Below are 22,679 nucleotides of genomic sequence, written 5' to 3' on the forward strand. Positions count from 1 at the left end.
GTCTTCCGCTTATCCGGGGTCGGGTCGCGGGGGTAGCAGCCTAAGCAGGGAGACCCAGACTTCCCTCTCCCCAGCCACTTGGGCCAGCTCCTCCGGGGGAATCCCAAGGCGTTCCCAGGCCAGCTGAGAAACATAGTCCCTCCAGCGTGTCCTGCTCGACCAAATGAAAATCTAAATATTTATTCTTGCTACCCCGTGTTAAATAGTTAATTTTCTGATTTTGGACCTACAATGAAACAATATTAAAGCTCTACGTTTGATGCTTTCTTGTATTCTGTAATCCAATTCTGTTTTTTGTGTAACGACACGATCACTTTATCACTACATGGGAATAATAGTTGCCACCAGCCTCCCCTCTCAGTGCTAACCTAGTCTATTCTAAAACTATCCACATAATTAGTTCATAGGTAGTTTATGAACCATCCACGCTATAATTAAAACGTTTCTAGAAAAACACAGCCAAACTAAAGCAGCATCATAAAGTCTTTGTTGTGTGTTAGATTTGCACGAGCTGATATGACTGTGAGTAAACACAAGAAAACAGTTTGGTCTGTTGGTGTTACTGCATTTATTTAGATCTGATCATTCTTCTTCTAGATCCCCATGGAAAACTTCAAGGCAGCAGATGTGGAGTTCCAGGCCCGCTTCCGCCATGAGAATATCGCAGAGCTGTACGGCTCTGTGATCTGGGACCAGAATGTCCACCTGTTCATGGAAGCTGGCGAAGGAGGATCAGTCCTGGAGAAGCTGGACAGCTGTGGACCCATGAGAGAGTTTGAGATCATCTGGGTAGCCAAGCAAGTCTTGCGGGGCCTGGAGTATCTGCACTCGCACAACGTCATCCACCATGACATCAAACGTAAGAAACAATGTCCGCCGCCAAAAGGCAAGGCAGATGGATTTTTTTTGGTCCATGCCATGTGTGTTTGTGTTTGCGTGTGTGTCTGTCTGTTGCCAAAGTATCTCATGAAATTTCAAGGTTTGTCCAAAACAACTACAACTTTGTCATTTGTCAACATAAGATCATTTCATTCTAAATCTCTGGTATGAAAGGTGGTGGGTGATATGCATTCCTGCAAGGAATGCTAGGCCTTTAATTTGAATTGTGTTGAGTTGTGTGCTGAACAGCACGAGCTTGTGCAAACAGGAAGAGGACAAGCAGCCTTACAGGAAACTATGCATTGGTGCTTCTATTCTTCAGACAGGTGAAGTTCCTGTTAACACTTCTTAAGAAGTGAATCATTGAGATCAACCACAAACCAACCAGGCATCACAGAGTAAATAAAGGTTTTTGTGTTGGGTAAGAAAAACTCTTCAGAGTCTGCCAACTTACATAGAAATCTGATAGCTAATCCTCAACATAAAGTAGAGCTGAAACTGTGAACACAGAATTCCACCCTCACATCTGTTAGCCTCATGGCACAAAAGCTTCTGAGACTGGAAATTCCAGCGGCTCCTCCTGCACACATTCAGACAGACGGCAGATTTATTTATAACATCAAGCATGTTCCTCTGACTGCTGCACTGGGTCATCACAATTACAGCTTGGGATAGAAGTTTTTAAAAGCAACTGAACCTTTTGAGGAAATGCTTTCTCACACCTACATTCATGTGTTATACCTGACATAGCCTAAGGCAAATATTTTACAGCTTAAATGAATAAAAACACATGACATAAAGCATGGCTTAAAATAAATGTTAGTTAACTCAGCAAAGCAAAAACCCTGAACACACTGTTCACTGTCTGCTTGTCTCTGCCTCCTCAGCCAGCAACATCGTCCTGATGTCGGACAAGGCAGTGCTGGTGGACTTTGGCTTGACGGTGCAAATGACAGAGGATGTATACATTCCCAGAGACCTCAGAGGAACAGAGGTAAAACATAAAAGTTGAAGTCTTTTGTTCCTGCTAGCTAAAATCAATGCTTTAGTTTCTGTTGACAATGTTCAGGATGTGTGTTTGCTAGAACATCAGCAGTCTTGATTTCTCCAGGCTTTTAACAAAGTAGACTTGGGACTTGTCAGCACTTGTCTTTTTTTAAGGCTCTGAAGGCTAAAAGGTTGAGATCAGTGATTGGCAGCTATAAGTGCACAAAAACTCATGACTCTCTGGGAAATTTTAAGATGAGTCCCAGAGATTTTCACATGTTTTCACTCCCATCACATATTGTCCTTGCTTTTCCACATTTAGGCTTTTTTTCTGTCATCTGTGGCTTTTTGTGCATGCACACTGGGCTTGGTGTGAGTGGAAAGTCCCAGGGCAGACACTCGATAGTAATCATAAAAAGACAGAGCCTGAGAAAACGCTGAGCTGCTCTGACACAAACTAACATGGAAGAGCAAGCTGGAATTTCCAGCAGAGAAAAACAAATATGAACTCTGCTCACACTTTGAAAGCCAACACACTTTTGCACTGCTTACGTTAACACACACAGCATGGGTCTAAAGGTTTGTTTGTACATTTGTACCTTGTTTGTTGTAGAAAGCCCCATTTACAACAAGGTTCCACTTCCTTTTGTGTCTCTGATACACAGAATTTAAGCAACAATAACTAGAACTACTTTCACTTCTCATCTGCAGTCACTCATGTAGTTGGACATTTCTTTCCAAACAGATGTACATGAGTCCAGAGCTCGTTCTGTGCCGAGGACATAACACCAAGACAGATATCTACAGCCTGGGCACTACCATCATTCATATGCAGACGGGTAGTCCTCCCTGGGTCAGGAGATACCCCCGGACTGCGTACCCATCCTATCTGTACATTGTAAGTACTTCAGGTTTATTTATCTAATCTAGCTGTTTTCATTGCCTTAACAACTAACAATTTCCTTACTGTGTAATTTGGTGCAGCCTTCCTTTTTTATAATAGACTTAGATATTTTTACTTTTAGTGCTTACACTTCTAAATAAATGACCACCAGCATCAGCTATTTTTGTTTCTGGTTTAACTTTGCATTTTAGCATTCTGTTGGACAATTGATTGGGATTATGCAACTCTTTTGAAGTGAAGTTTTTTAAAAAAGCTAGGAACAAAAATATCCTAATTTGAATCTGGCATTGGCGTTTTAAAACCACACCAATTTCCAAAATATCATAGTGGTTTCACATTATAACATATTAAAATACAAAGTAATATAATGCCATATTTTCCGGACTATAAGGTGCACTGAAAAGCCTTCAGTTTTCTCAACAAGCGACAGTGCGCCTTATAATCCGGAGCACCTTATATATGTAAGAAGTCGTAATGTTTTAGTACAACTTTGGTAAACTACAAATCTGCACTGCTGCAGCATTAAGGCTCAGGTATAGTCACGCAGGGCTCCACACACAGCGCAGACCTGAGCGAGCGGTGGAGGTGTTTATACTTGACACCTACGTCAGTGCAGAATTCTCCGAACAGACGGGGCTGTTTTGTTTTGCTCAACGCGACTTATAGTCCGGTGCACCTTATATATGACAAAAGTTTGAAAATGGACCATTGGTTGACAGTTTGTCTTATAATCCAGTGTGCCCTATAGTGCGGAAAATACGGTAAATAGATTGACCAAAGATTCTCTCGCAAGATAATTTTATTTAATTTTGTTTACAATTTCCTCTGTTATTAGCATTTTCAGCACATGATCAAAGTTTGACAGCAACAGAATTAGGCTGAATCATGACAGACATTAGGAAACCAGAATAAATGACTTCACTGTAGTTTCCAGGGCACACAGTAAAAGTGTGCATGCACCAAATGCTGCTATGCTTTTGTTTTTAAATTGTCCTGTATCTCAACTCCAGACTAATCCACCAGAAACTGAGATTAAACATCTCTACATTCTTTTAATTGAAAACTACTAGAGAGGTAGTATTGACTCATACTACGTAGCTAAACGGTGTCAACCTTTTCTGTGACCTATTACAGATCTGTCACATACTACATTGTGAAGCGATAAAATGACCTTTGGCACATTTAGTCAGGCAACACTTCTCTTTAATTTCAAACTCTTCCATTACATGGTTCTTTTTTATGGTTTTCTGCTTATCTTTATTTAGACGCTTACTCACTTCCTCATGAAACTGCTGTCATGGAGAACTGATGATTAGAGTCATATCTACATTTACATTTTGGAAGCTTTTTTAACTTCTTAAAGTAGGGCTTCACAATTCTAGGAAAACATTCAATTGCAATAATGTTGAATATTGACTAAATTAGTTGCAATAAATCCAGATTATATGATCAAGCTGTTCACAACACTCTGCAAGCTGGAGACTGATGATCCAGCTGACAGTCAAATATATATAAATATAATTAGCATTGAGGTCCTGTTTGCAGTTTATTAGATCCCTTTGAAATGATTGATATTGTGCACAATGATATGGAGACATTCATGAATTATTGACACTTTTGAAGCCCATTTCTCTTCCTCATGCTGCAGTTAAGGAGACATTTGTTTCTGTTTGCCCACAGATCCACAAGCAGGCCCCCCCTCTGGAGGACATAGCGGAGGACTGCAGCGTGGCCATGCGCTCCTTTTTAGAGCGAGCCTTGGAGAAGAACCCCGCCCTGCGGAGCTCAGCCTCTGAACTGCTGAAGGACGAGGCCATCAACCCACCCAGGGAGAATCAGCCCCGCTGCTGGAGCCTGGACTCTGCCCTGGAGGAGGCCACGCACACTTTGCTACGGCAACAGAGCCAGCACCACGACATCACGCAAGGTAAACCCTCATCAGCTGAGCTTAGATGTTCTTATTAAAACTTCCACACACATCATGTTGGAACTTCTTTTCTTCTGCAGAATCTTCTCTTTATTCTGAAGACTCTGGCCACACGAGGAGGAAGGGCTCCTTGTACATTGACCTGGGGGCGTTGTCAGGGCATTGTAAGCTGGTGACAGGACCCCCGACATGTGAATATGGCTAACATCCACCTGCGTACCGTCTGAAGAGGGGTTACAGCCAGTGGGTTGTTTGCTTTTATCCTTTGAGTCGAAGCTCACTGATAGCTGCAGGCAACACAGCTCATTATTAAACTGAAAGATTCAAGATGCCTGGGATCACACGTTGCTTTGAAGTCTTTCATTTATAGCTTTCATTGTCTTGGACTTTTTGAAGCTTTGGGACATGAGGGCAGTACTCGAGAGTGATTCTTGAAACCTGCCTAGACAGAATGCCTCTCTTATAGATATTTATTTTGGACTACCAGCAAACTGTTCAGAAAAAATCTAATTGTCAATGCCACAATAAGGATTAAATGTATTCCATTTACATTTTATAAGAATGGAAAATGGGTGCTGTAAAATGACACATTGTAAGAAAACAACAGAAGTATTATTCCAGCATGCTGATAGCATTCCTGTGCTCCTCCTCATTATGAACAAAATTTGAGCCAAAAGTTTTTTCTTTTCAGATTATCTGGTTAAACCTTTTGCTACTGATTTTTGGGAAAGTTCTTGTTTAAATTGGTATGCATCAGTGTTTTTCTGTTGCAGTTGTTTTATCCCTGCAGCTTCTTTTGTTCAGTTAAGGTTTTTTCACCTGAAGTTTAAGTTTTTGACCCACACATCTCTGAAAATCAACTGGTTGTTGCAATAAGACTATGTTACCCCTCTCAAACTGTAGAGGAAGTTTTTTAACAGGTTGCTTATATGAAATAACCTAAAGATACAGTACAATTTAAACTGAGCTTCTTGCTGTGGTTCATTTATAAATCCTTAAAACCAAAAATCAAGAAGAAAAAAAAGTTCAGCTCATGATCATTTTTTTAAAGAAGGTCTGGTTCTTTGGAGGCAAAGAATGAAGAAATGAGGGATGGATTAAGATTTTTACACAGCAGACAACCCTGCAGGACAGTGGTTGCATGACAAGTTGTGATTAACAATGCATTTTCTGGATCTAATTGTACTTTTTGTAATTGTGGTAGGTATTACAGTAACAAATGGTGTTCACCGTAGACCTGTCAGGTTTGGTATGCAGAGTTTCAACATTCTAACTACAGTTCCCATGGTAAGACTTTAAAGCTCTCAGTTTTAAGAAGAAAGCTTCGTTTTGCTGCCTGCTGCTTGTGGATAAGTCTTATCTGGCTATCACATTGCCCTCCTACCAAAAACAAGCATAGTTTAATCATGTTGACAGTATGTCAGACATTAAGTGTAACTTGTTATAATTACATTCTGCCAGTTGCAGTGATGGTCTCAGTTTACAGCCCTCTGCTCTTCACCTTATAAATAACTCCATCTACAGATGGGGGAGAAAGGTTTGCGTAATTTGGGCAGTTACCTTAGGCATGTACAAAGATCTCACAGGTATCAGTTGAAAGGTGAACTGTGTGGGGAAAACATCAAACCTGCACGGCAACAACACAGCAGCTCTGAATGCAAAAGGAATTCAAGTTATTTGTTTCTTCAAATGAAAGCTGGATGTGTGCATTACACGGGCATGTAATGAATTGTTTGTAGTTCTTTGTGGACTTCCTCTTGTTGATTCCTGTGGAATATTATAAACTTCTTAAGACTGCATGTGTACTTTATGTTGTGTACATCTTGTTAGATGAAGCTTGCTGTGCATCTTTTACTCAAAAAAAGATCAATTTACTTCTGCATTAAATTCACCCAGAGTTTGAAATGTGTCAGTCTTTGTGCTGTAAATGCAATAAAAGTATAAAAACTACATAATGCTTGTGAATATTTCATCCCCCCCCCCTCTCTCTCTCTAATCATTTAAAAAGGTCACTCATATTGGATAAGGTGTTTAATAACTCCTACAAAAATAAAAAAACAAACAAAAGGGGTTTTTTGGAGACTAAATCAGTAGAAGGAAGAGACAATCGTGTAATAAAAAACTGAAACCTTCTTCTTCACCTAATAATAAACCTGTCTCACTGGACTTCCTACATTTGTTTTTACTTGATCATAGCTAGAGGCTTTCAAAACAACAACTTTAATTCACTGAAAACAGCAACTGAATACTTATAGAATATAAAGTAGAGCTATGTCACTTTAAAGGGCATCAGCTGTATATTCTAAGGTAATTCAACAGATAAAAAGATCAACTGAAGGGGTCAGGGTCACTTCATTGGAAGGCACAGATGTGGTTTTCCTGGATTCCCTTGCAGTTATACTTTAATCGAGACCTAAATCAAACTGGAGCAGAGTCTGTCACTATTTTACATTCTCATATTTAGTCATGAGTAGTAGCAAAGGGTTTTGCATCAGGGAAACCCAGATGGCTGAAATGTGTAAACAGGTCTCTTTCCTATCTGCGTTTGAGGCCCACTCTTCCTCTTTCTGAAAGCATCACATGAGTGTGGGCGGTGAGCTCAGCTGCGGGAGGAGGTTGACTCTGATAGTGATCTGAAAGCCACAGCATTTACAGTAAGTGTCCCTGGCTTCCTCTGAACGTGACAGGCCAACACTACCGCCTGCAGGTCAGTACAGGTACAACTGGGTACACGCTTCACTGAGAAACTGAAGAGATTTTAATGTATAAACATGTATAAAATGTAAACAAAAGTGGAAAGCAATGATTTTCAGATCTAATAAACACATATTTTATTGACAGTGGAACAAAATAAACTTATTTGTTGTTTAAATTTTGAAAACTGTACCGATGTCTTGGAAAAAATAAAGATAATAAAGGTAGTTTTGAATTTGGTGGCTGCAACACATCTCAGAAAAGTTAAGACATCTACAAAATGACACAAGTTTTATATCTGAATGATTCAAAAGTTAGTGACAAGTGAAGCCAATCAAGTGCATTCTTCTAAAAATGATCAGTTATGAACAAGTTCTCTAATTATTTATATTTAATTAAAATTAACTTTGTCCATATTGCCCTTGTTTATTATTGCATTGCCTAATTTTCAGCTATGAGACTATGTTAGACTGCTTGTTGAGCTCCTGCAGTCTGCTGTGTGAAGTCATTCAAATAAATTTGTCTTGACAGCGTCCACATTATTGCACCGACAGTCTGTTCAGCATGCACAGTAAGCTCATGTTAATGAGGATCACATGCTTAGTGAACTGCAGAAAAAAGAGCTGCATTGACTCATCAGAACCTAAAGCTAACTCCAGCTTTTTAAACTTGGGCCTAATTTATTTCCACATGGCTGCAACTACCCAGTTACTGCTTTAACAACATAAGCCTTTCACAAATTCATCTGAAGACCAGTTCCTGTCTGATGGAAATGGATCCCTCAGTAGCTCGTACCAAAATGTTAAGACCTTCCATTTCGCTGATTATCCCCCACTGCTGAATGGTGAGAGGAGAGCGATAATGGATCTGTATCTCCTAAACCACGGGACAGATTTTAATGAAAGTAATCACTATTATACTTTTATAACTATCCTGTTAATCTTACAGATATCGAGCTAAGGTTTGGTGTTTTGGTGGTTTAGTTATCAGTGGATTTACATTTACAACTGATTAACTTTTGGATGGCAGTGACTCAGTTTACAGATGTTGAGCTTAAATTTGATGTGGTAGTAGCTGAGAGTGATTCACAACACTTACTCCAAGCATGACACTGACGTTTTGTGTTTGCTGTTGCTGCTGTGTTGTATTCCTTTGGTCATTTTCTTTTATTTTACTGTGTTTTCCTTGTTTTATTTATGAGATACCTTGTAACATCAGCCATGTTTCCGTCAGTCATGCTCACCCTCAGATAACCAGCCACACCTTCTCCTCATGATCATTAGGCTCAGCTTTCACCACTAGTAATCATTTTTCCCAACCCGGTTCTCCTTCATCAGTCTGTTTCTCTGTTCTCTGTGTGCTTGTTATTTAGTTCTGTTTTTGTTTGCTCCCCTGTCATCCTGTAGTTATTAAAATCTTTATTTTTGTAAAACCGGTCCCTGTGTTAGTCTTCATCCTTGGGTTCTTACTCACCACTTTCCTGACAGACACATTGCACTATAGTATAAGATTGAGCATAATGTTTTATAGCCAGAAATGGTCTAACTGTCATTTCTTATCATAAGATAATCTTAGTCTAAAACTCTGGCAATGAAAGGCAGCAGGTAAAAGGGCAGAATGTATCTTTTCATAAATCTTTGCATTGTAACACCTACAGTTCCTGTGGAGACAAACAATGGGGAGTTTTTTTGCAAACAGATGCCTGTGAAAAGCATATTGGAGCTGTCCTCCTGCAGGGATCATCAGATGAGCAACATCCTGTTGCTTTTATTAGTCAGTTTGTGGTAACTTCTTTATGCATTTTGTTATTTAAACATACACATGAAATAACTGGGCATTCATATATTTATGTACCATATTTTCACATTTTAGCAACTTTGATTCTGTGGTTAACTATTTGGAGTGCACACATTTAGTTAGCTTTCCTTACCAAATTTTGCTGCAGTTTATTTTGCAATGATTTAACTTTTGTTTTCTTTTAAGTTAGCAGTTCCTTTGGAAATGCTGCTGGAGTTGCCCTGCCCATTACTGGAGCCCCAGCTGCATCAGATCTGCTGAAACTGTAAATAGTTGTTCACAGGTTACTATTTAGCATTACTTTAATGAGTTTTGTTTGGTTTGTTAGTAACTTTGTAAATTAGTTTAATTTTTGTATAACTCCTCTTGTGTCTAAATGGCCTGATCAGGCACTATAAAGGTTTCCTTCTCGTCTCAGTCATCAGATCAGTTAGTGCTTTAGTTTCCTGTTTTAGTACCTGAGTTAAACATTTTGCTTTGTTGCCCTCTTTAATGGGCCCCAAGTGGAAATATATTTTGTTTTTTCTGTTAATAAATTGGAAGTCAGTTCTTCAGATTTCCTGTGTCTGTCTTGCTGGTTTATGTATTCCCTCACAAGCATTATATATGTCCACTGGCCTTCACAGGATCTGAGTGTATGTAAATATTTCTGTGTTTACTTGTTGGTGTTTGTTTTGCAGAGTGCAAAAAACACAAACTGGACCCACACCTCACAGTAGTGTAGCCAGATCTGAGTTTACAGCTGCCCCCCCCCCCTAAAAAAAAAAAAAAAATTTAACTCAATTTAAAAAAACAATGCCTATAAAAAGTATTCACCCCTTTGGATGTTTTATGTTTTTATTGCTGCCATAAATCCATAGTGTTCAATATAAATTGTCCTTCTTTACAAAAAAAAACTTCTTCAGTGTCAAACTGAAATCAGCCTTCTACAGAGTAATACCAATTGTAGAAGAAAGCTTACATTTTCAATTAAAAGATGAATGATTTAATAATTTGTTCATTAATTTTGTACTTTTACTAGTTTTTATTAATTTTCTAAGTTTACTCTAGTGTAAAGTTTACTAAGTTTAAGTTCTAATTTTACTTGAGGCTCCAACCGATTGTTGAATCTTGGATTCAGGAGGAGCAGTGTGGCTTTTGTTCCGGTCGTGGAACAGTGGACCAAAGGACCAGATCTTCATCCTTGCTGAGAAGGCCTTGGTATCCCCCAGGAGGAGCTGGATAGTCTCGATGGGGTAAGATGTCTGGGTTTCCCTCCTGGACATGTTGCCTCCGTGACCTGACCACAGATAAGCAGTAGACGATGGATGGATGGACGATTTTGTACTTGTTTAGGGCACCGCCCCTTTTAAAGGGGAAACATATGAAATTATTATTTGTAGTAGTCTTAATACCTCTAAATTTCATGAATTTATGTTGTCTGATAGGGATACAAAACCACACATACTTCTTTGCAGTCTCACCATTGTTGCCATTTGTCTGTGGGATTTGATGCTCTATCCCCACTCCTGTTCTGCATAGACATGAACCTCCTCAGCTGGGTTATTGCATCAATCAAGAGTGGCTATGGATACCGGTTCCAAAGTAGAACCGTAACCTCCTCTACATGGATGACATCAAGCTGTATGCCAAAAATGAGCGAGACATCAACTCACTGATCCACCTCACCAGGATGTACAGTTAATGTCACTATAACTGGATAAATGCAGTCTGATGGTATCCAAGAGAGGCGAAGTGGTCACAACTGAAGGGGTTGAACCACCTGAAGGCAACATTGCAGATGTTCAAGACAGCTACAAATACAGTGGAATCCCACAGGCAAATGACAACCATGATAAGGTCGCAAGGAAGTCAGCCACAACCAAGTACCTACAGCGAGTAAGGCAGGTCCTGAAGATCCAGCTGAATGGCAAGAACAAAGTCCAAGCCATCAACACATATGCAGTGCCAGTCATCAGATACCCTGCTGGCATGGCATATTATCTACTGTTCATCTTTTTGGTTTTAAAAGAGATACTTTGACTGTTGTAGAGCTTAGCTAATGTGACTTCTATACATCCTGCAGCCTTACTGCGATTTATAAAGTCAAATGGATGGCTGCTGCTTACAGGTGCACATGTTCACCCACTGTAGTGTTCTTATTCAGGGTGTATGAAAACTCGGACTAAATACAGAGTTAAACCAACGCCAATGAAGACAAAAACATTGCAAGCGTGATCATTTACTGTCACACTTCTTTTTGACAATTGGTGAAAACTGTAAATACAAGATGTTGTGGGCATCTGGAGTTTTGTCTCCACCCTGCCGGCAGTATCGTTAATCTTTCCTTCCCAGCTGAAGCAGATTCCGCCTAATGAGCAGCACCGGTATTTAAGCCTCCAGTTGGTTCCAGATCTTTGCTGGAGCATCACGCCTTATGGGTTAGAGCCTGAGACAATTCAGTTTAAGATTCAGACACAAAAAAAAAGTTTTTAAAAAAGGTTGTAAAATTACCATCTGAGAATAAAGCACTGTTAAAATCTCTCCTAGACCCTCCCTGAAGCAAAATATTGGATCTCAGCGCTGGTCCACTTCTTCTCAAGTACCTTAGATTCATCTACAACTAAAATAAAACAAGCTTGGGAAGGGGAGCTGCTATTGAGATTAAATATAAACCATGGGATGAAATATTAACTAATATCAAGTCTTGTTCAATTAATGCTAGGCTCCAACTGATTCAGTACATCTGTCTGCTCTGTTGGGATATGCCAACAACCTGAAAAACCTGGATTGTAACATGCATACTGCTCTAACTTTATGTATGATGATTGCGAAGAGGTGTATTCTGAAACTGAGGAAGTCTGATTGAGCCCCCTGTGGGGGTTTTGGGTTTTCTCTTTGTTTTGGTCTTGTTTCATTTTTGTTTGGTTATTTGGTTTTGTTTATCTTTTTGGTTTGTTCTGTTTGGGTTCTGTCTTTGTCCCTCATGTTTGTAACATTTGTGTAATGTTACCACTTACCTCGTCATCCTCAGTGTTTAAAACCCGGTCACTTCTTCCAATACTCCGCTGGTTCATTGTTTGTTGTTGCTCGTAGCGTGTTTCTGTCCTGCCTGTTCCCGATCCTCATCCTGTTTTCTGCATTGTTTAGATTTAGTTTATTTTGATGTTTTTGCTGCCATGTCAGCTTTTTGTTTTTTGTTATCCCTTAGTCTAATAAATTGTTATTTCATTTACAATGAGTCTGCGCTCTGGGTTCGTCTCCGTCATCCCAACTCCTGACACCCCCAAGTTCAAGACTTGGCTGACTGAACTCATAAGTATTCTACATGTGGAAAGACTGAGATACGAACTTTCAGGTAACATTCTCAAGGTTTCTAGGATATGGACTGCAGTACTGGAACATATGAGGGACCAATGATGCTCCTTTTACTCCACCACATTACTAATGTGTCTTCCGGATAAGATGGACAGATAACACAGTCATGAACTTTAACCACAGTTTCTCATTAATTTATTAGTTATTTTATCTTCATTTTATATTTTATATTTCATATGCTTGTGTAACATTGTGATTTAATTTTCAGGTGCTCAACGTCTTTGTGTCCTTTGACATAAACTTACTTGAAAATGCTCCCTCCTTCCTTTTAGGAGGGAAACACTTTCTTGCTGCATGTCATTAGCTTCTTTCTGTCTGAAAAGGAATACGCCCAGTTCTCATGAGATGAAGTAAGAAACATGTTCAGTCAGTTCAAGCCAACAGAGCAAAAGACAGAAACCAGAAGAATCAGGGTGAGTGTTAACTCCATATTCAGTCTCTGAGTGAGTTTCCTCTTTGTGAACTGTGGAGGGAAGAAGGGATGTGTGGCAGGTGGAGGTCTGACTGATGAAGAACAGCAGCAGAAACTACAGACAAAATTGCTCTCAGCTGCAGACTGACAGCCGATCCAGAAGTTTCAGTGTCATCACAAACTGAAGCTTCATAAGAAACAAATCTTACTCTCGTGAAAGTTCATTTTCTTTACTATGAAATGAACTCTAACAGACTGACAAGCAGGAATCTAAAACCTTTTCTGTTTTTGAGAAAGTTGGCCAGACTTGTTAGACCTGATTTCTTTGTTGGAGCACACAGTCAGTGTTCCTGTTTCCCTCTCAGACTGACTGAAAGCAACAACATGGACGTTTATGTGGAGGAGGAGGAAGACACAGCAGATCAAGGATCAAGCTGTCTGCCCACAAAGAGAAAGTCTCCAGGTTCAACAGCTTCAAGGTATTTCTGCTTGATTTTGTAAAGTAGTTTTTTTGTTTGTTAGTTAGTTTTTATTTTGTCTGAGCTCATTGCGTTTCAATTTGGATAATGGGTAGGATTTTCTCACTGACCAGGCTGGCTATGATTGCAGTTACAAGATGATAATGACACATCCTGCTGTTTTTAAATCATGTAAACACTGTAGGTCAGGTCAGGTCAGGTCAGGTCAGGCACTTTAAAACAGGTTTAAAACTGCACCAAAGTACCAACTTTTCATGCAGCAACTGTATCAACATGTTCAATGACAGAGGTCAGTACCATGTGAGAAACTACATTAAAGAGACCCAAACTGACAGAAGTGTTCATTTTGGGACTTGCAAGTACACCTGTAAAAGTTTTCAAACTCTGGAAATGACAAATAAATCCTCCTTTCTTGCCTTGTTCTCACACCTCGAGGATAAGGAACACTCTTAGACAGTAATCTTCTTACTTTGAACAAAAAAGTTAAATGATTTGAAAGGGGTGGTAAAGAGGCCATCTTAGTTGGACAATGAAAACCAACATCAAACAGTGGATAAAGTCTAAGGTTTTAACTTTCCAGAACAAGCAACACAGTTTTTAATCTTATCTCCAGTCAGTTTCACACCAATTCACACTTTCATGCATATTACCAGAACACCTTGCATATGGACCATACCAAAGACCTTAGCGCTCAGGAGGGGGAGGGAGAGTAAATTGTATATGAGTTCAGCTTGCAAAATGGAGCAGCTCATTGCAGTATAAAAACTTGGAGATTAACAAGAGAAGCTGTAGTCTGACTTCAGAGGACTGATACAAACATGAAACCTTGTGAATCTCTGCAGAGGTTTGTGTGTTCACAGATTAAATCCATTTTCTAGCTGTCTGTCAGTGAAGGTGCCTATTTTTATTATTTTATTTAACAGATAATGTAAGAAGGGTGTACTTACTTTATTAGTGGTTAAGTTCTTATTAAAAAGGGGGCACCAGTTTGAGTTAATAGTTCAAAAACCGATTGAACTGCATTTTATGGGAAATCAATAATATTTGGATTTTTTTATTTATTCACCCGAGAGCTAAATCTGTTCATTACAGAGACTTTCATCATAATTATCATCAGTAACAGACACCAAATGTTCCATTTTAAAATGTTATTACAAAATTTTAACAAATCAAAATAAAGTAAACAAACAAACAATGAATCAACACAATAAAATAAAATTGGCGTTGAGAATTTAGAAACAAATTTTAAATGTCAGTTTAGCACAAAAATTATGGAGCAGCTCATTGCTGTTTAAAAGCTTGGAGCTTTGCACTTTCCAGTTTGAGTTAAAAATACTGGTTGCCATTTTTCCCAGTGCTGGCAGTCAGACCTCTGTGTCTTCCTAGTGAAAAATAAAAACTAATTTGGTGTTTAACTATTTGGAGCATGCACAGCACTTTGCTGATCGTTTGGCCAGGTTACTGCATGTTTGCACCTGTCGGCCACTGTAGTGATGTGACTAACAACATGTTTCTGTTTTAGAGGTCAACTCAAACCGAGAGAAAAGTCTCCAGTATCCAGCTGTGTGTCGCTGAAGAGTGACGCCTCTAAAAAAGAACCTCTTTGCTTCAACAATCCATCTGGACCCTCAAACACAGAGTAAGAAAATTGTTACAAATTAATTTTTCTTATGTTAGGCCAGTGCTGTCCAATCCTGGTCTTGGAGGGCCACTGTTCTGCATGTTTTAGATGTTTCCTGCTCATCAGCAGGTCCTCAAGTTCTGCAGAAGCCTGTTAATGGCTCAGTCATTCAAAGCAGAGAAACACCTAAAACATGCAGGACAGTGTTCCTCCAGGACCAGGATTTCATACTACTGCATTAGGCCTTGTCCACACCGGAACATTTTTTTTCCTAAACAAATTTTTTGTTGTTTATAAATAAAATCCTTGTAAACACGTAATCATTTTTTTTATCCACACAGACAACTACCCAAAATTACCATATTAAAAAACTACCAGATTTTGTCCCCCACTTGAAGTTCATCGTGTGACACTTTCTGATCATAGTAAGCTTTACGTTATTCAAATGTTTTCTTTAGACTTTTCTGGGCCAAGGTGAAGGTAGCTTTCAGATGTTTAAGTCTTTCATGTTCTGGTGTGTTGTGCATGCAGTTGCTGGACCCAAATGCAGACAACAATGAGGCACATCAAAGTAAAACTAATTTGTTTTAAAAGAAACAAAAACAAAGGGCTGATGTGGCAGCAAACACTACATAACAAAATCTTACACATTATGGTGATGCTGGTACCACAAGGAAGAAGACACAAGGAAATCAGACAATGCATGAATGCAACAATGAGCCAGTGAGTAAATGAAGTAGACGAACTGGTTTTAAAGGCAGATTAAGTGGACACAGGGGACTGATTACAAACCTGAGGCAGGTGTAGAAGGGTGTGGCAGGCAGACTAGTAAAGGGCTTAGGACAGGTGAGTAATGGCAGGGGACAAAGAGGGCACAGGGAACAGAACAACAATCATAAAACTAATCACAGGAACAGCCAGAAAATAAAACGGAATTACAGAAACAATAAACTTAATACAAAATAAACTAAAAAAAAATAAATAACTGAAACAAAACTCAAATTCTTTCACTAGTCTCAATGGTTGGTTGCTCCATAATTCTCTCAACTGTTCAGTTTGCTCATTTAAAGTTGCCTTCATTGCATCTGGCATAGCTGTTGCATCGCTTCAGAAGTGAAATAGGTCCCCCTCTCAGCGTTAACGTGAGAGAGAAAATGTGTTTTTCATCAGCAGATAGGCAGTTGTTTGTGCTGGATTGAGGGTCTCAAACCCTGGTCCTCATGGTTCACTTGCCCTGCATGTTTTACACGTTTCCCTGCTCTAACATACCTGATTCAAATAATTGAACTACCTTTTCTGAATGTCAATAAGTTTTGCAAAAAGTTGTCAATGACTCATTCCTTTCACTTCAAGTGTTGAAGTGAGGAAACGGCTAAAACATCCAGGACAGCAGGCCACGAGGACTAAGGTTGGGGACCTCTGCCATATTGTTTGGAGCTGGTAGACAACCAACCCATCTGGTGATTGTCATGTCACAGTCAGAAAGTACTTGTTATCTCTGGTTGAGTTGGTGAGGGGTCAAACCCAATCAATTTGAAGTTCAGACCAAGGAAAGACGATTCCTCTACTTTGCAGAGAAGCTCTGTGGATGAGGTTTGCAAGCTGTAATTGGCAGCAAACCAGACATCTTTTGATGTAATCAGTGACATCTTTACGCATTCCAGGCCAGTAGATGACCTATTTCAGAGCGTTGAAGGTGGCCTTGACACCTCTGAGTCAAGCAGAAGAAACGTCATAGGTGTGAACTATGAACAATGGTAAGTAAATGGTGGGCCTCTATTTCCCATTGGGTTTCAAAACTGTTCCGATTGAAAGTTCGGATAATACTTTTTTTCACAAAGGTTATTGATTATTGTGTCAGGGGAATTTTGTATTGCTGTACAAAGGTGGATGACAATGGACCTAGCCTGTTTAATGTAAATGTGTGCATCAGAGTCAGTCAATCAATCAGTTTATTCCCTCGATTTAACAAATTTCATCATTGATTTACAAAGACATTCACTTACAACACTTACTATATACGAGTGAAAAGGGAGCAGGAAATAGGGAACTCTTGTATAAACCTACCCCTTTCTCAATGATTACAAACTTAAATTTTTAAGGCCGTATACATTAAATTACAGTATACCATGTTTAACAGACTATATGGCGCACTTAAAAGCCTTCAATTCTCTCAAAAACGACAGTGTGCCTTATAATCCGGAGCGCCTTATATATGCAAGAAGTCGTAATGTTTTAGTACAACTTTGATAAACTACAAAGTCGCACAGCTTGCAGTATTAGGCCCCCACATACTCTGGTGTACGGTCTGTACTCCGTGAGCCATGCGGACTCCGCGCCTACCGTCCGCAGATGGTTCAGGCTTTATACTCGAGTGTATAGATTGCCTAAAATCCTAAAATTCTGTTGTGACAATTTTCAGTCATGACTTCACCGGACGAGGATGAAGAGATCACTTGCTTCTTAGCTTTAAAACAACAAAAGAAAAGAAGGAGCCTTTAACCCTGTTTCTTCACCACCAGGGCAGCCACTGCACACCTGCCAGTGCTGCACAGAGAGCAGCTGATTATCACCTGAGAGTCACACACAGAACAGTTCGATGTGAACACCGTTTCTCGCTGGGCAGTTTATTGTGCGACACAGAGTACGTCTACGTGTGGTGATGGTGGAGTTTTGGTGGTGTGTTTGTGGTGTTTACTTCCTGGTGGGCCATCCTGGGCTGATGAGTGACGTCTCGTCGACACTCCTCCCTCACCTGCAGCTGATCAGACTGATCAGGAAGCCAGGAGTACTTAAGGCGGTGGTTGGAACCAGACCAGCGCTGGAGCATTACTTGCCTTGTGGTAAATGTGCCAAGCCTTCGTGAAAACCACAGACCTGTGAATCCTGTTGTTAATGTTGTTTTGTTTTTTGCCTTAGAACTACCTGTTCACTCTGGAGCCAGTCTGGTCTTCTTCCTGGAAACCCTGTCAAACCAAGTACTCATCTGATCACCTGTGCCTGTCTGTCTGCAAGTCTGCTGCCACCTAAAAGGAAATACTCACCTACCCTTTTCTGGAGAAATACCATCAAGCTCCACCTGGAAGAATTACTCACTGCCTCACCTCACCTCTGAGCAGTGGATCGCCTGCCTCCTCATCCCGATTCCGGTTCCAGTCTGCACTGTTCCATCACTGTAAATAAACGCACTTACCGTTACTTCCTGGTCTCAGTTGTCTGTCTGTCGCTGAGCTGCTCATATAGAAAAGACTCTGAATCTTGACACTATGCGGTCATAAAAATTGGGCTCGGTCCGAATACTGGCACTCCACCCTACACCCCTCTATGAAGCCTGTACTTAGTGGAAGTGCACAGAAGGGTTCGTGTGTTCAGGTTACAAGCAGACATTGGAGAACTGGGACAGTACAGGTTATGTCTTCAACTTCAGCCTCTGCATCATAACTGCAACATCCAACATGGCGGGACCGGTCGCTGTTTTGGTATTTTAAGAAGGTGGCAGTACAATTTTAAAAGTACAGTTTAGGTACTTTTGCTTTCCAAAGTCATTGCAGGAGATATTTGGCTGTTCAAATGTGTTTTGTTCTGACTTGTTGAATACGGAGCAAAGTTTGATAGTATTCACACCTGTACAGCAGAGTGAAACAAGAATTATTTCAATACTTTACATTTGAAAACTGCTTTTTTCATGACAGATTCAGCTTGCTCTGTCACCACTGCCATATTTCTGCTGTTTAATTCAAAACCCTTTCATTGTAAATAAAGATGTTTTAAAAAAAAAATCCAAAACGTCACATGCAGCGATGAATTGTGGGTAAATACTTTGTCAAAGTCCGCCTGGATGCAGGCTCAGCCGAAGGGCGGCTGTAGTATAAAAAGGGGGCGGGGTTAAAGAGCACTCCGGAGAATTGGGACACACTACGCACTGAAACCCTTCAGCATGAACGCACATTTGAAGGACATGAGGGTGGAACGAGGGTGGAAGTGCGAGTATTGGGACCGGGCCTTGAACTTTGCACGGACAAGTCTGCCTTGAGTATGCACGGACCTCCGCGGAGTGAAGTACGCCAGAATATGTGGGGCCTTTACATCGGAGCAGTATTCTCCGAAAAGAAGGGGCTGTTTTGTTTCGTTTAATGCGCCTTATAGTCTGGTGCGCCTTATATATGTCAAGATTCTGAATCTTTCTAAAATGAGCAGCTCAGCATCAGACAGACACAGGAGACCAACGTAACAGAGCACTGACCGAAACGGGTTTCACCTGAGATGTATGGAAAGTTGGATGGATCCTCAAAGATGATGGTAAGCGTAGTCTCACTGCTGAAGGATTGATGACCTTTTCGATCGTGTAAGGACCAATGAACCTAGGAGACAATTTCCTTGGAACGTCTTTGATATTGTCTTTTGTTGTGAGCCATACCTGCTGCCCCTCCCGGTACTCAGGAACAATTGCACGATGCCGATCTGCAAACCTTTTGTTTTGCTGTGCTGTCCTTAATAATGCAGCCTGGGTCTGTCGATAAATCCTGTGACAGCGCTTGATATGGGTCTGCACCGACGGGACCAGTATCTCGGTCTCCAGGCTGGCGAACAGAGGAGGGTTATACCCCAACGATGCTTCAAAGGGGGAGAAACCTGTAGCAGTGTCATATGGCGTGGAGACAGAGGTGAACCCAGAACGCAGACTCATAGCGGATGATAATGAAACTAATTTATTAACTAAAGAAAACAGTCAAAACAAAAGGGTTGACGTGGCAGCGAAACTAACAAAGACAAAATCCAAAAATGAGAGACAGGGCATGGCAAGGAGCAAGACACAAGTAGACAAAACGGAATGACCCAGTGATAAGTGACAAAACAGAGACCGGTTATAAAGACAGAGGGAAGATGATTATGGGATGCAGCTGTGGACTGAACGAGGAGCAGGTGAGGTGGGCGTGGCAGGCATGGGTGGAAAAATACTGGGGAGGTGAATGGTGACGAGGCATGAAATCCAAAACAGCATGAACCAGAAACAAACAAAGAACCAAAACCCAAAAACACTTGCATTCATGACAAGCAGAGGATGTATGTCCGTTATGTGCATATTCGACCCATGGTAAGTATTTACACCAGGATGACGGGTCATTGTTGATGACACACCGCAAGGCAGCTTCGAGCTCCTGGTTGCACCGTTCTGTCTGGCCATTTGTTTGAGGGTGGTAACCTGAGGACAAACTAACTTGAGCACCGAGAGCATTACAAAAAGCCTTCCATACCTGGGAGACGATCCAAGACAATATCCAGAGGGATCCCATGTAGCCGGAAGACGTGGAGTACCAAAAGTTGAGCCGTTTCGAAAGCTGACGGTAGATTTTTCAGAGGGATGAAATGGACTGTTTTAGAAAACCGATCAATGATATTTAGAATGACCGTGTTACCCTCAGATGGTGGAAGTCCGGTGACGAAGTCCAGGGAGATGTGAGACCAGGGGCGAGCAGGTATGGGTAAGGGTTGCAGTAGTCCAGCCTGAGGTTGATGGAGAGATTTATTTCGAGCACAGGTAGGGCATGCATTCACAAAATCCTTAATGTAGGCAGACATAGTAGGCCACCAAAAATGCAGTTTAGTAAAAGCCAACATTCTAGAAATGCCGGAATGACAGGTGAACCGATGATTATGAGTCCAATCTAGCATCTTACCAGAGGTAAGAGGTTTTTGTGGTCCGTCCAAATTACGAAAGGTTCGGTAGTCCCCTCCAGCCAGTGTCGCCATTCTTCCAAGGCTAGTTTAATAGCCAAGAGCTCATGATCTCCCACATCATAGTTCTGCTCTGATGGGGATAATTGTCGGGAGAAAAAGGCGCACAGGTGGACCTTATCATCAGAGGCAGATCTTTGGGACAACACTGCCCCGACTCCTGTATTTGAAGCGTCAACCTCAACAAAAACTGTCTTTCGGGATCAGGATGACAAAGGATGGGGGCTGAAGAAAACAGAGTCTTTAGTCTGCCAAATACCGTGTCTGCTGCAGGAGACCAAGTGAATGTACGGAGTGTGGATGTAAGCTGCGTTAAAGGGATGGCTACTCGACTGTAGTCCTTGATAAACCTTCTATAGAAATTTGCAAAACCCAGAAAACGTTGAAGTTCTTTACGGTTAGCTGGTACTGGCCATTGACTGCTCGGATCTTCTCTGGGTCAGTGCGATATTGTCCCTTTTCAAAAATGAACCCCAGGTAAGAGACAGTGGAGACGTGGAACGCACATTTTTCAGCTTTTACAAACAGTTTGTTTTCATACAGTCTTTGCAGCACAGCCCTAACGTGAGTTTTGTGAGTCTCTAGATCATGCAAAAAATCAGAATATCGTCTAGATAAACAAAAACGAAAATCTTGAGGAAGAGACAAGTCTGGGCGTGGTAACAGTAGGCGGAGTAGGTGGAGTTGTGGGAATTAGAGTACCTAATCGATTGTCCAGAGCCACTATCCTGTGAGAAACTTGGTTTAAAGTGGCGCGGGTATCTTGTTGTACCTGGTAAAGCTGTTGAATTAGGGTGTCAAACTGATCTAACCGATGTTCATGGTGAATTAACGTGTCCGCGGTCTGTCCGGCACCGGAGCTGCTCTTAGAAGTTTGGTCTGGCTGGAGCATTCTGTCTTGATTCTGAATCTTTCTAAAATGAGCAGCTCCGCATCAGACAGACACGGGAGACCAACTTAACAAGAAGTGAGTTTATTTTACAGTGACCAGGTAGGGCGAGAGTAACAGGAACCAGGATGGAGCTAAGAGTGATCCACGGCACGGAGGTGAGTATAGAAGGTGAGTATTTCCCAGTAGCAGGTTAGCAGATTCTCCAGGAGGCAACAGGTAATATCCTTTTCAGGCAGGCAGACAGGCACAGGCAAACAGGTAGGTATCTTATCTTCGTGGCGGGTTTCCAAAAAACAGACCAGACTGGATCCACGAAGGTCAGGTTGTCCTAGGTAGGTATAAAACACAAAAGTACAAAAAACTCAGGAAGAGTTCACAGGATTACTAGAAAGTTTGCAAAGGCTTAGCACTTTACCACGAAGGCAAAACAATGCTCCAGCGCTGGTCTGGTTCCCACCACGGCCTTAAATACCACACGTCTCTTGACGAGCCTGATCTGCCACAGGTGCAGAGGGAGTGGAGAAGAGCTGCCAATCAGCCGCCAAGACGGCCCACCAGGAAGTACAAAAATACAACACCTCCAGAATCAACACAATATATATGATAAAAGTTCAAAAATGGGCCAATTATTGACAGTGCTCCTTATAATCTGGTGCGCCCTATAGTACAGAAAATACGGTAAGTTGCAGATAGCATATTATTTTCCTCATTTTCAACACAAAAGTGTATAATATAAGTGTGTATATATATATATATATATATATATATATATATATATATATATATATATATATATATATAGGCTAAGATTCGCTTGTTTATTATAAATATGTCATTTTTTTATACACAGTTTTTTTTTCCACCCGCACCCCCAAAACCACTACCTTTGTCTACCTCACGTTGCGTCGTGCACCTTTTATAACGTGGCGTGGACTGTGTGCGCCACACTCCATTCAAAATGCACGATTTCAGAGCTCTAGTGGAGCTGGTTCGC

The 22,679-nt window shown here is 40.8% G+C and overlaps 1 protein-coding gene and 1 pseudogene across 2 annotated transcripts in view; both read left to right on the forward strand.

Moving 5' to 3' along the window:
- Window positions 1-6,647, forward strand: part of map3k8 (mitogen-activated protein kinase kinase kinase 8) — a 9,822-nt gene extending 3,175 nt beyond the window's left edge. For both annotated transcript variants that reach the window (XM_017435031.3, XM_017435032.3), the window contains exons 4-8: window positions 598-859; window positions 1,767-1,873; window positions 2,612-2,764; window positions 4,451-4,697; window positions 4,778-6,647. In XM_017435031.3, coding sequence (XP_017290520.1) covers window positions 598-859; window positions 1,767-1,873; window positions 2,612-2,764; window positions 4,451-4,697; window positions 4,778-4,902 — 894 coding nt within the window. In that variant the 3' untranslated portion in view covers window positions 4,903-6,647. The remainder of the gene's footprint in view (window positions 1-597; window positions 860-1,766; window positions 1,874-2,611; window positions 2,765-4,450; window positions 4,698-4,777) is intronic.
- A 6,267-nt stretch (window positions 6,648-12,914) lies between these two features.
- Window positions 12,915-22,679, forward strand: part of LOC108247130 — a 29,625-nt pseudogene continuing 19,860 nt past the window's right edge.

This window comes from Kryptolebias marmoratus, linkage group LG21 (genome assembly GCF_001649575.2).
Source record: "Kryptolebias marmoratus isolate JLee-2015 linkage group LG21, ASM164957v2, whole genome shotgun sequence".
NCBI classification, from domain to species: Eukaryota; Metazoa; Chordata; class Actinopteri; order Cyprinodontiformes; family Rivulidae; genus Kryptolebias; species Kryptolebias marmoratus.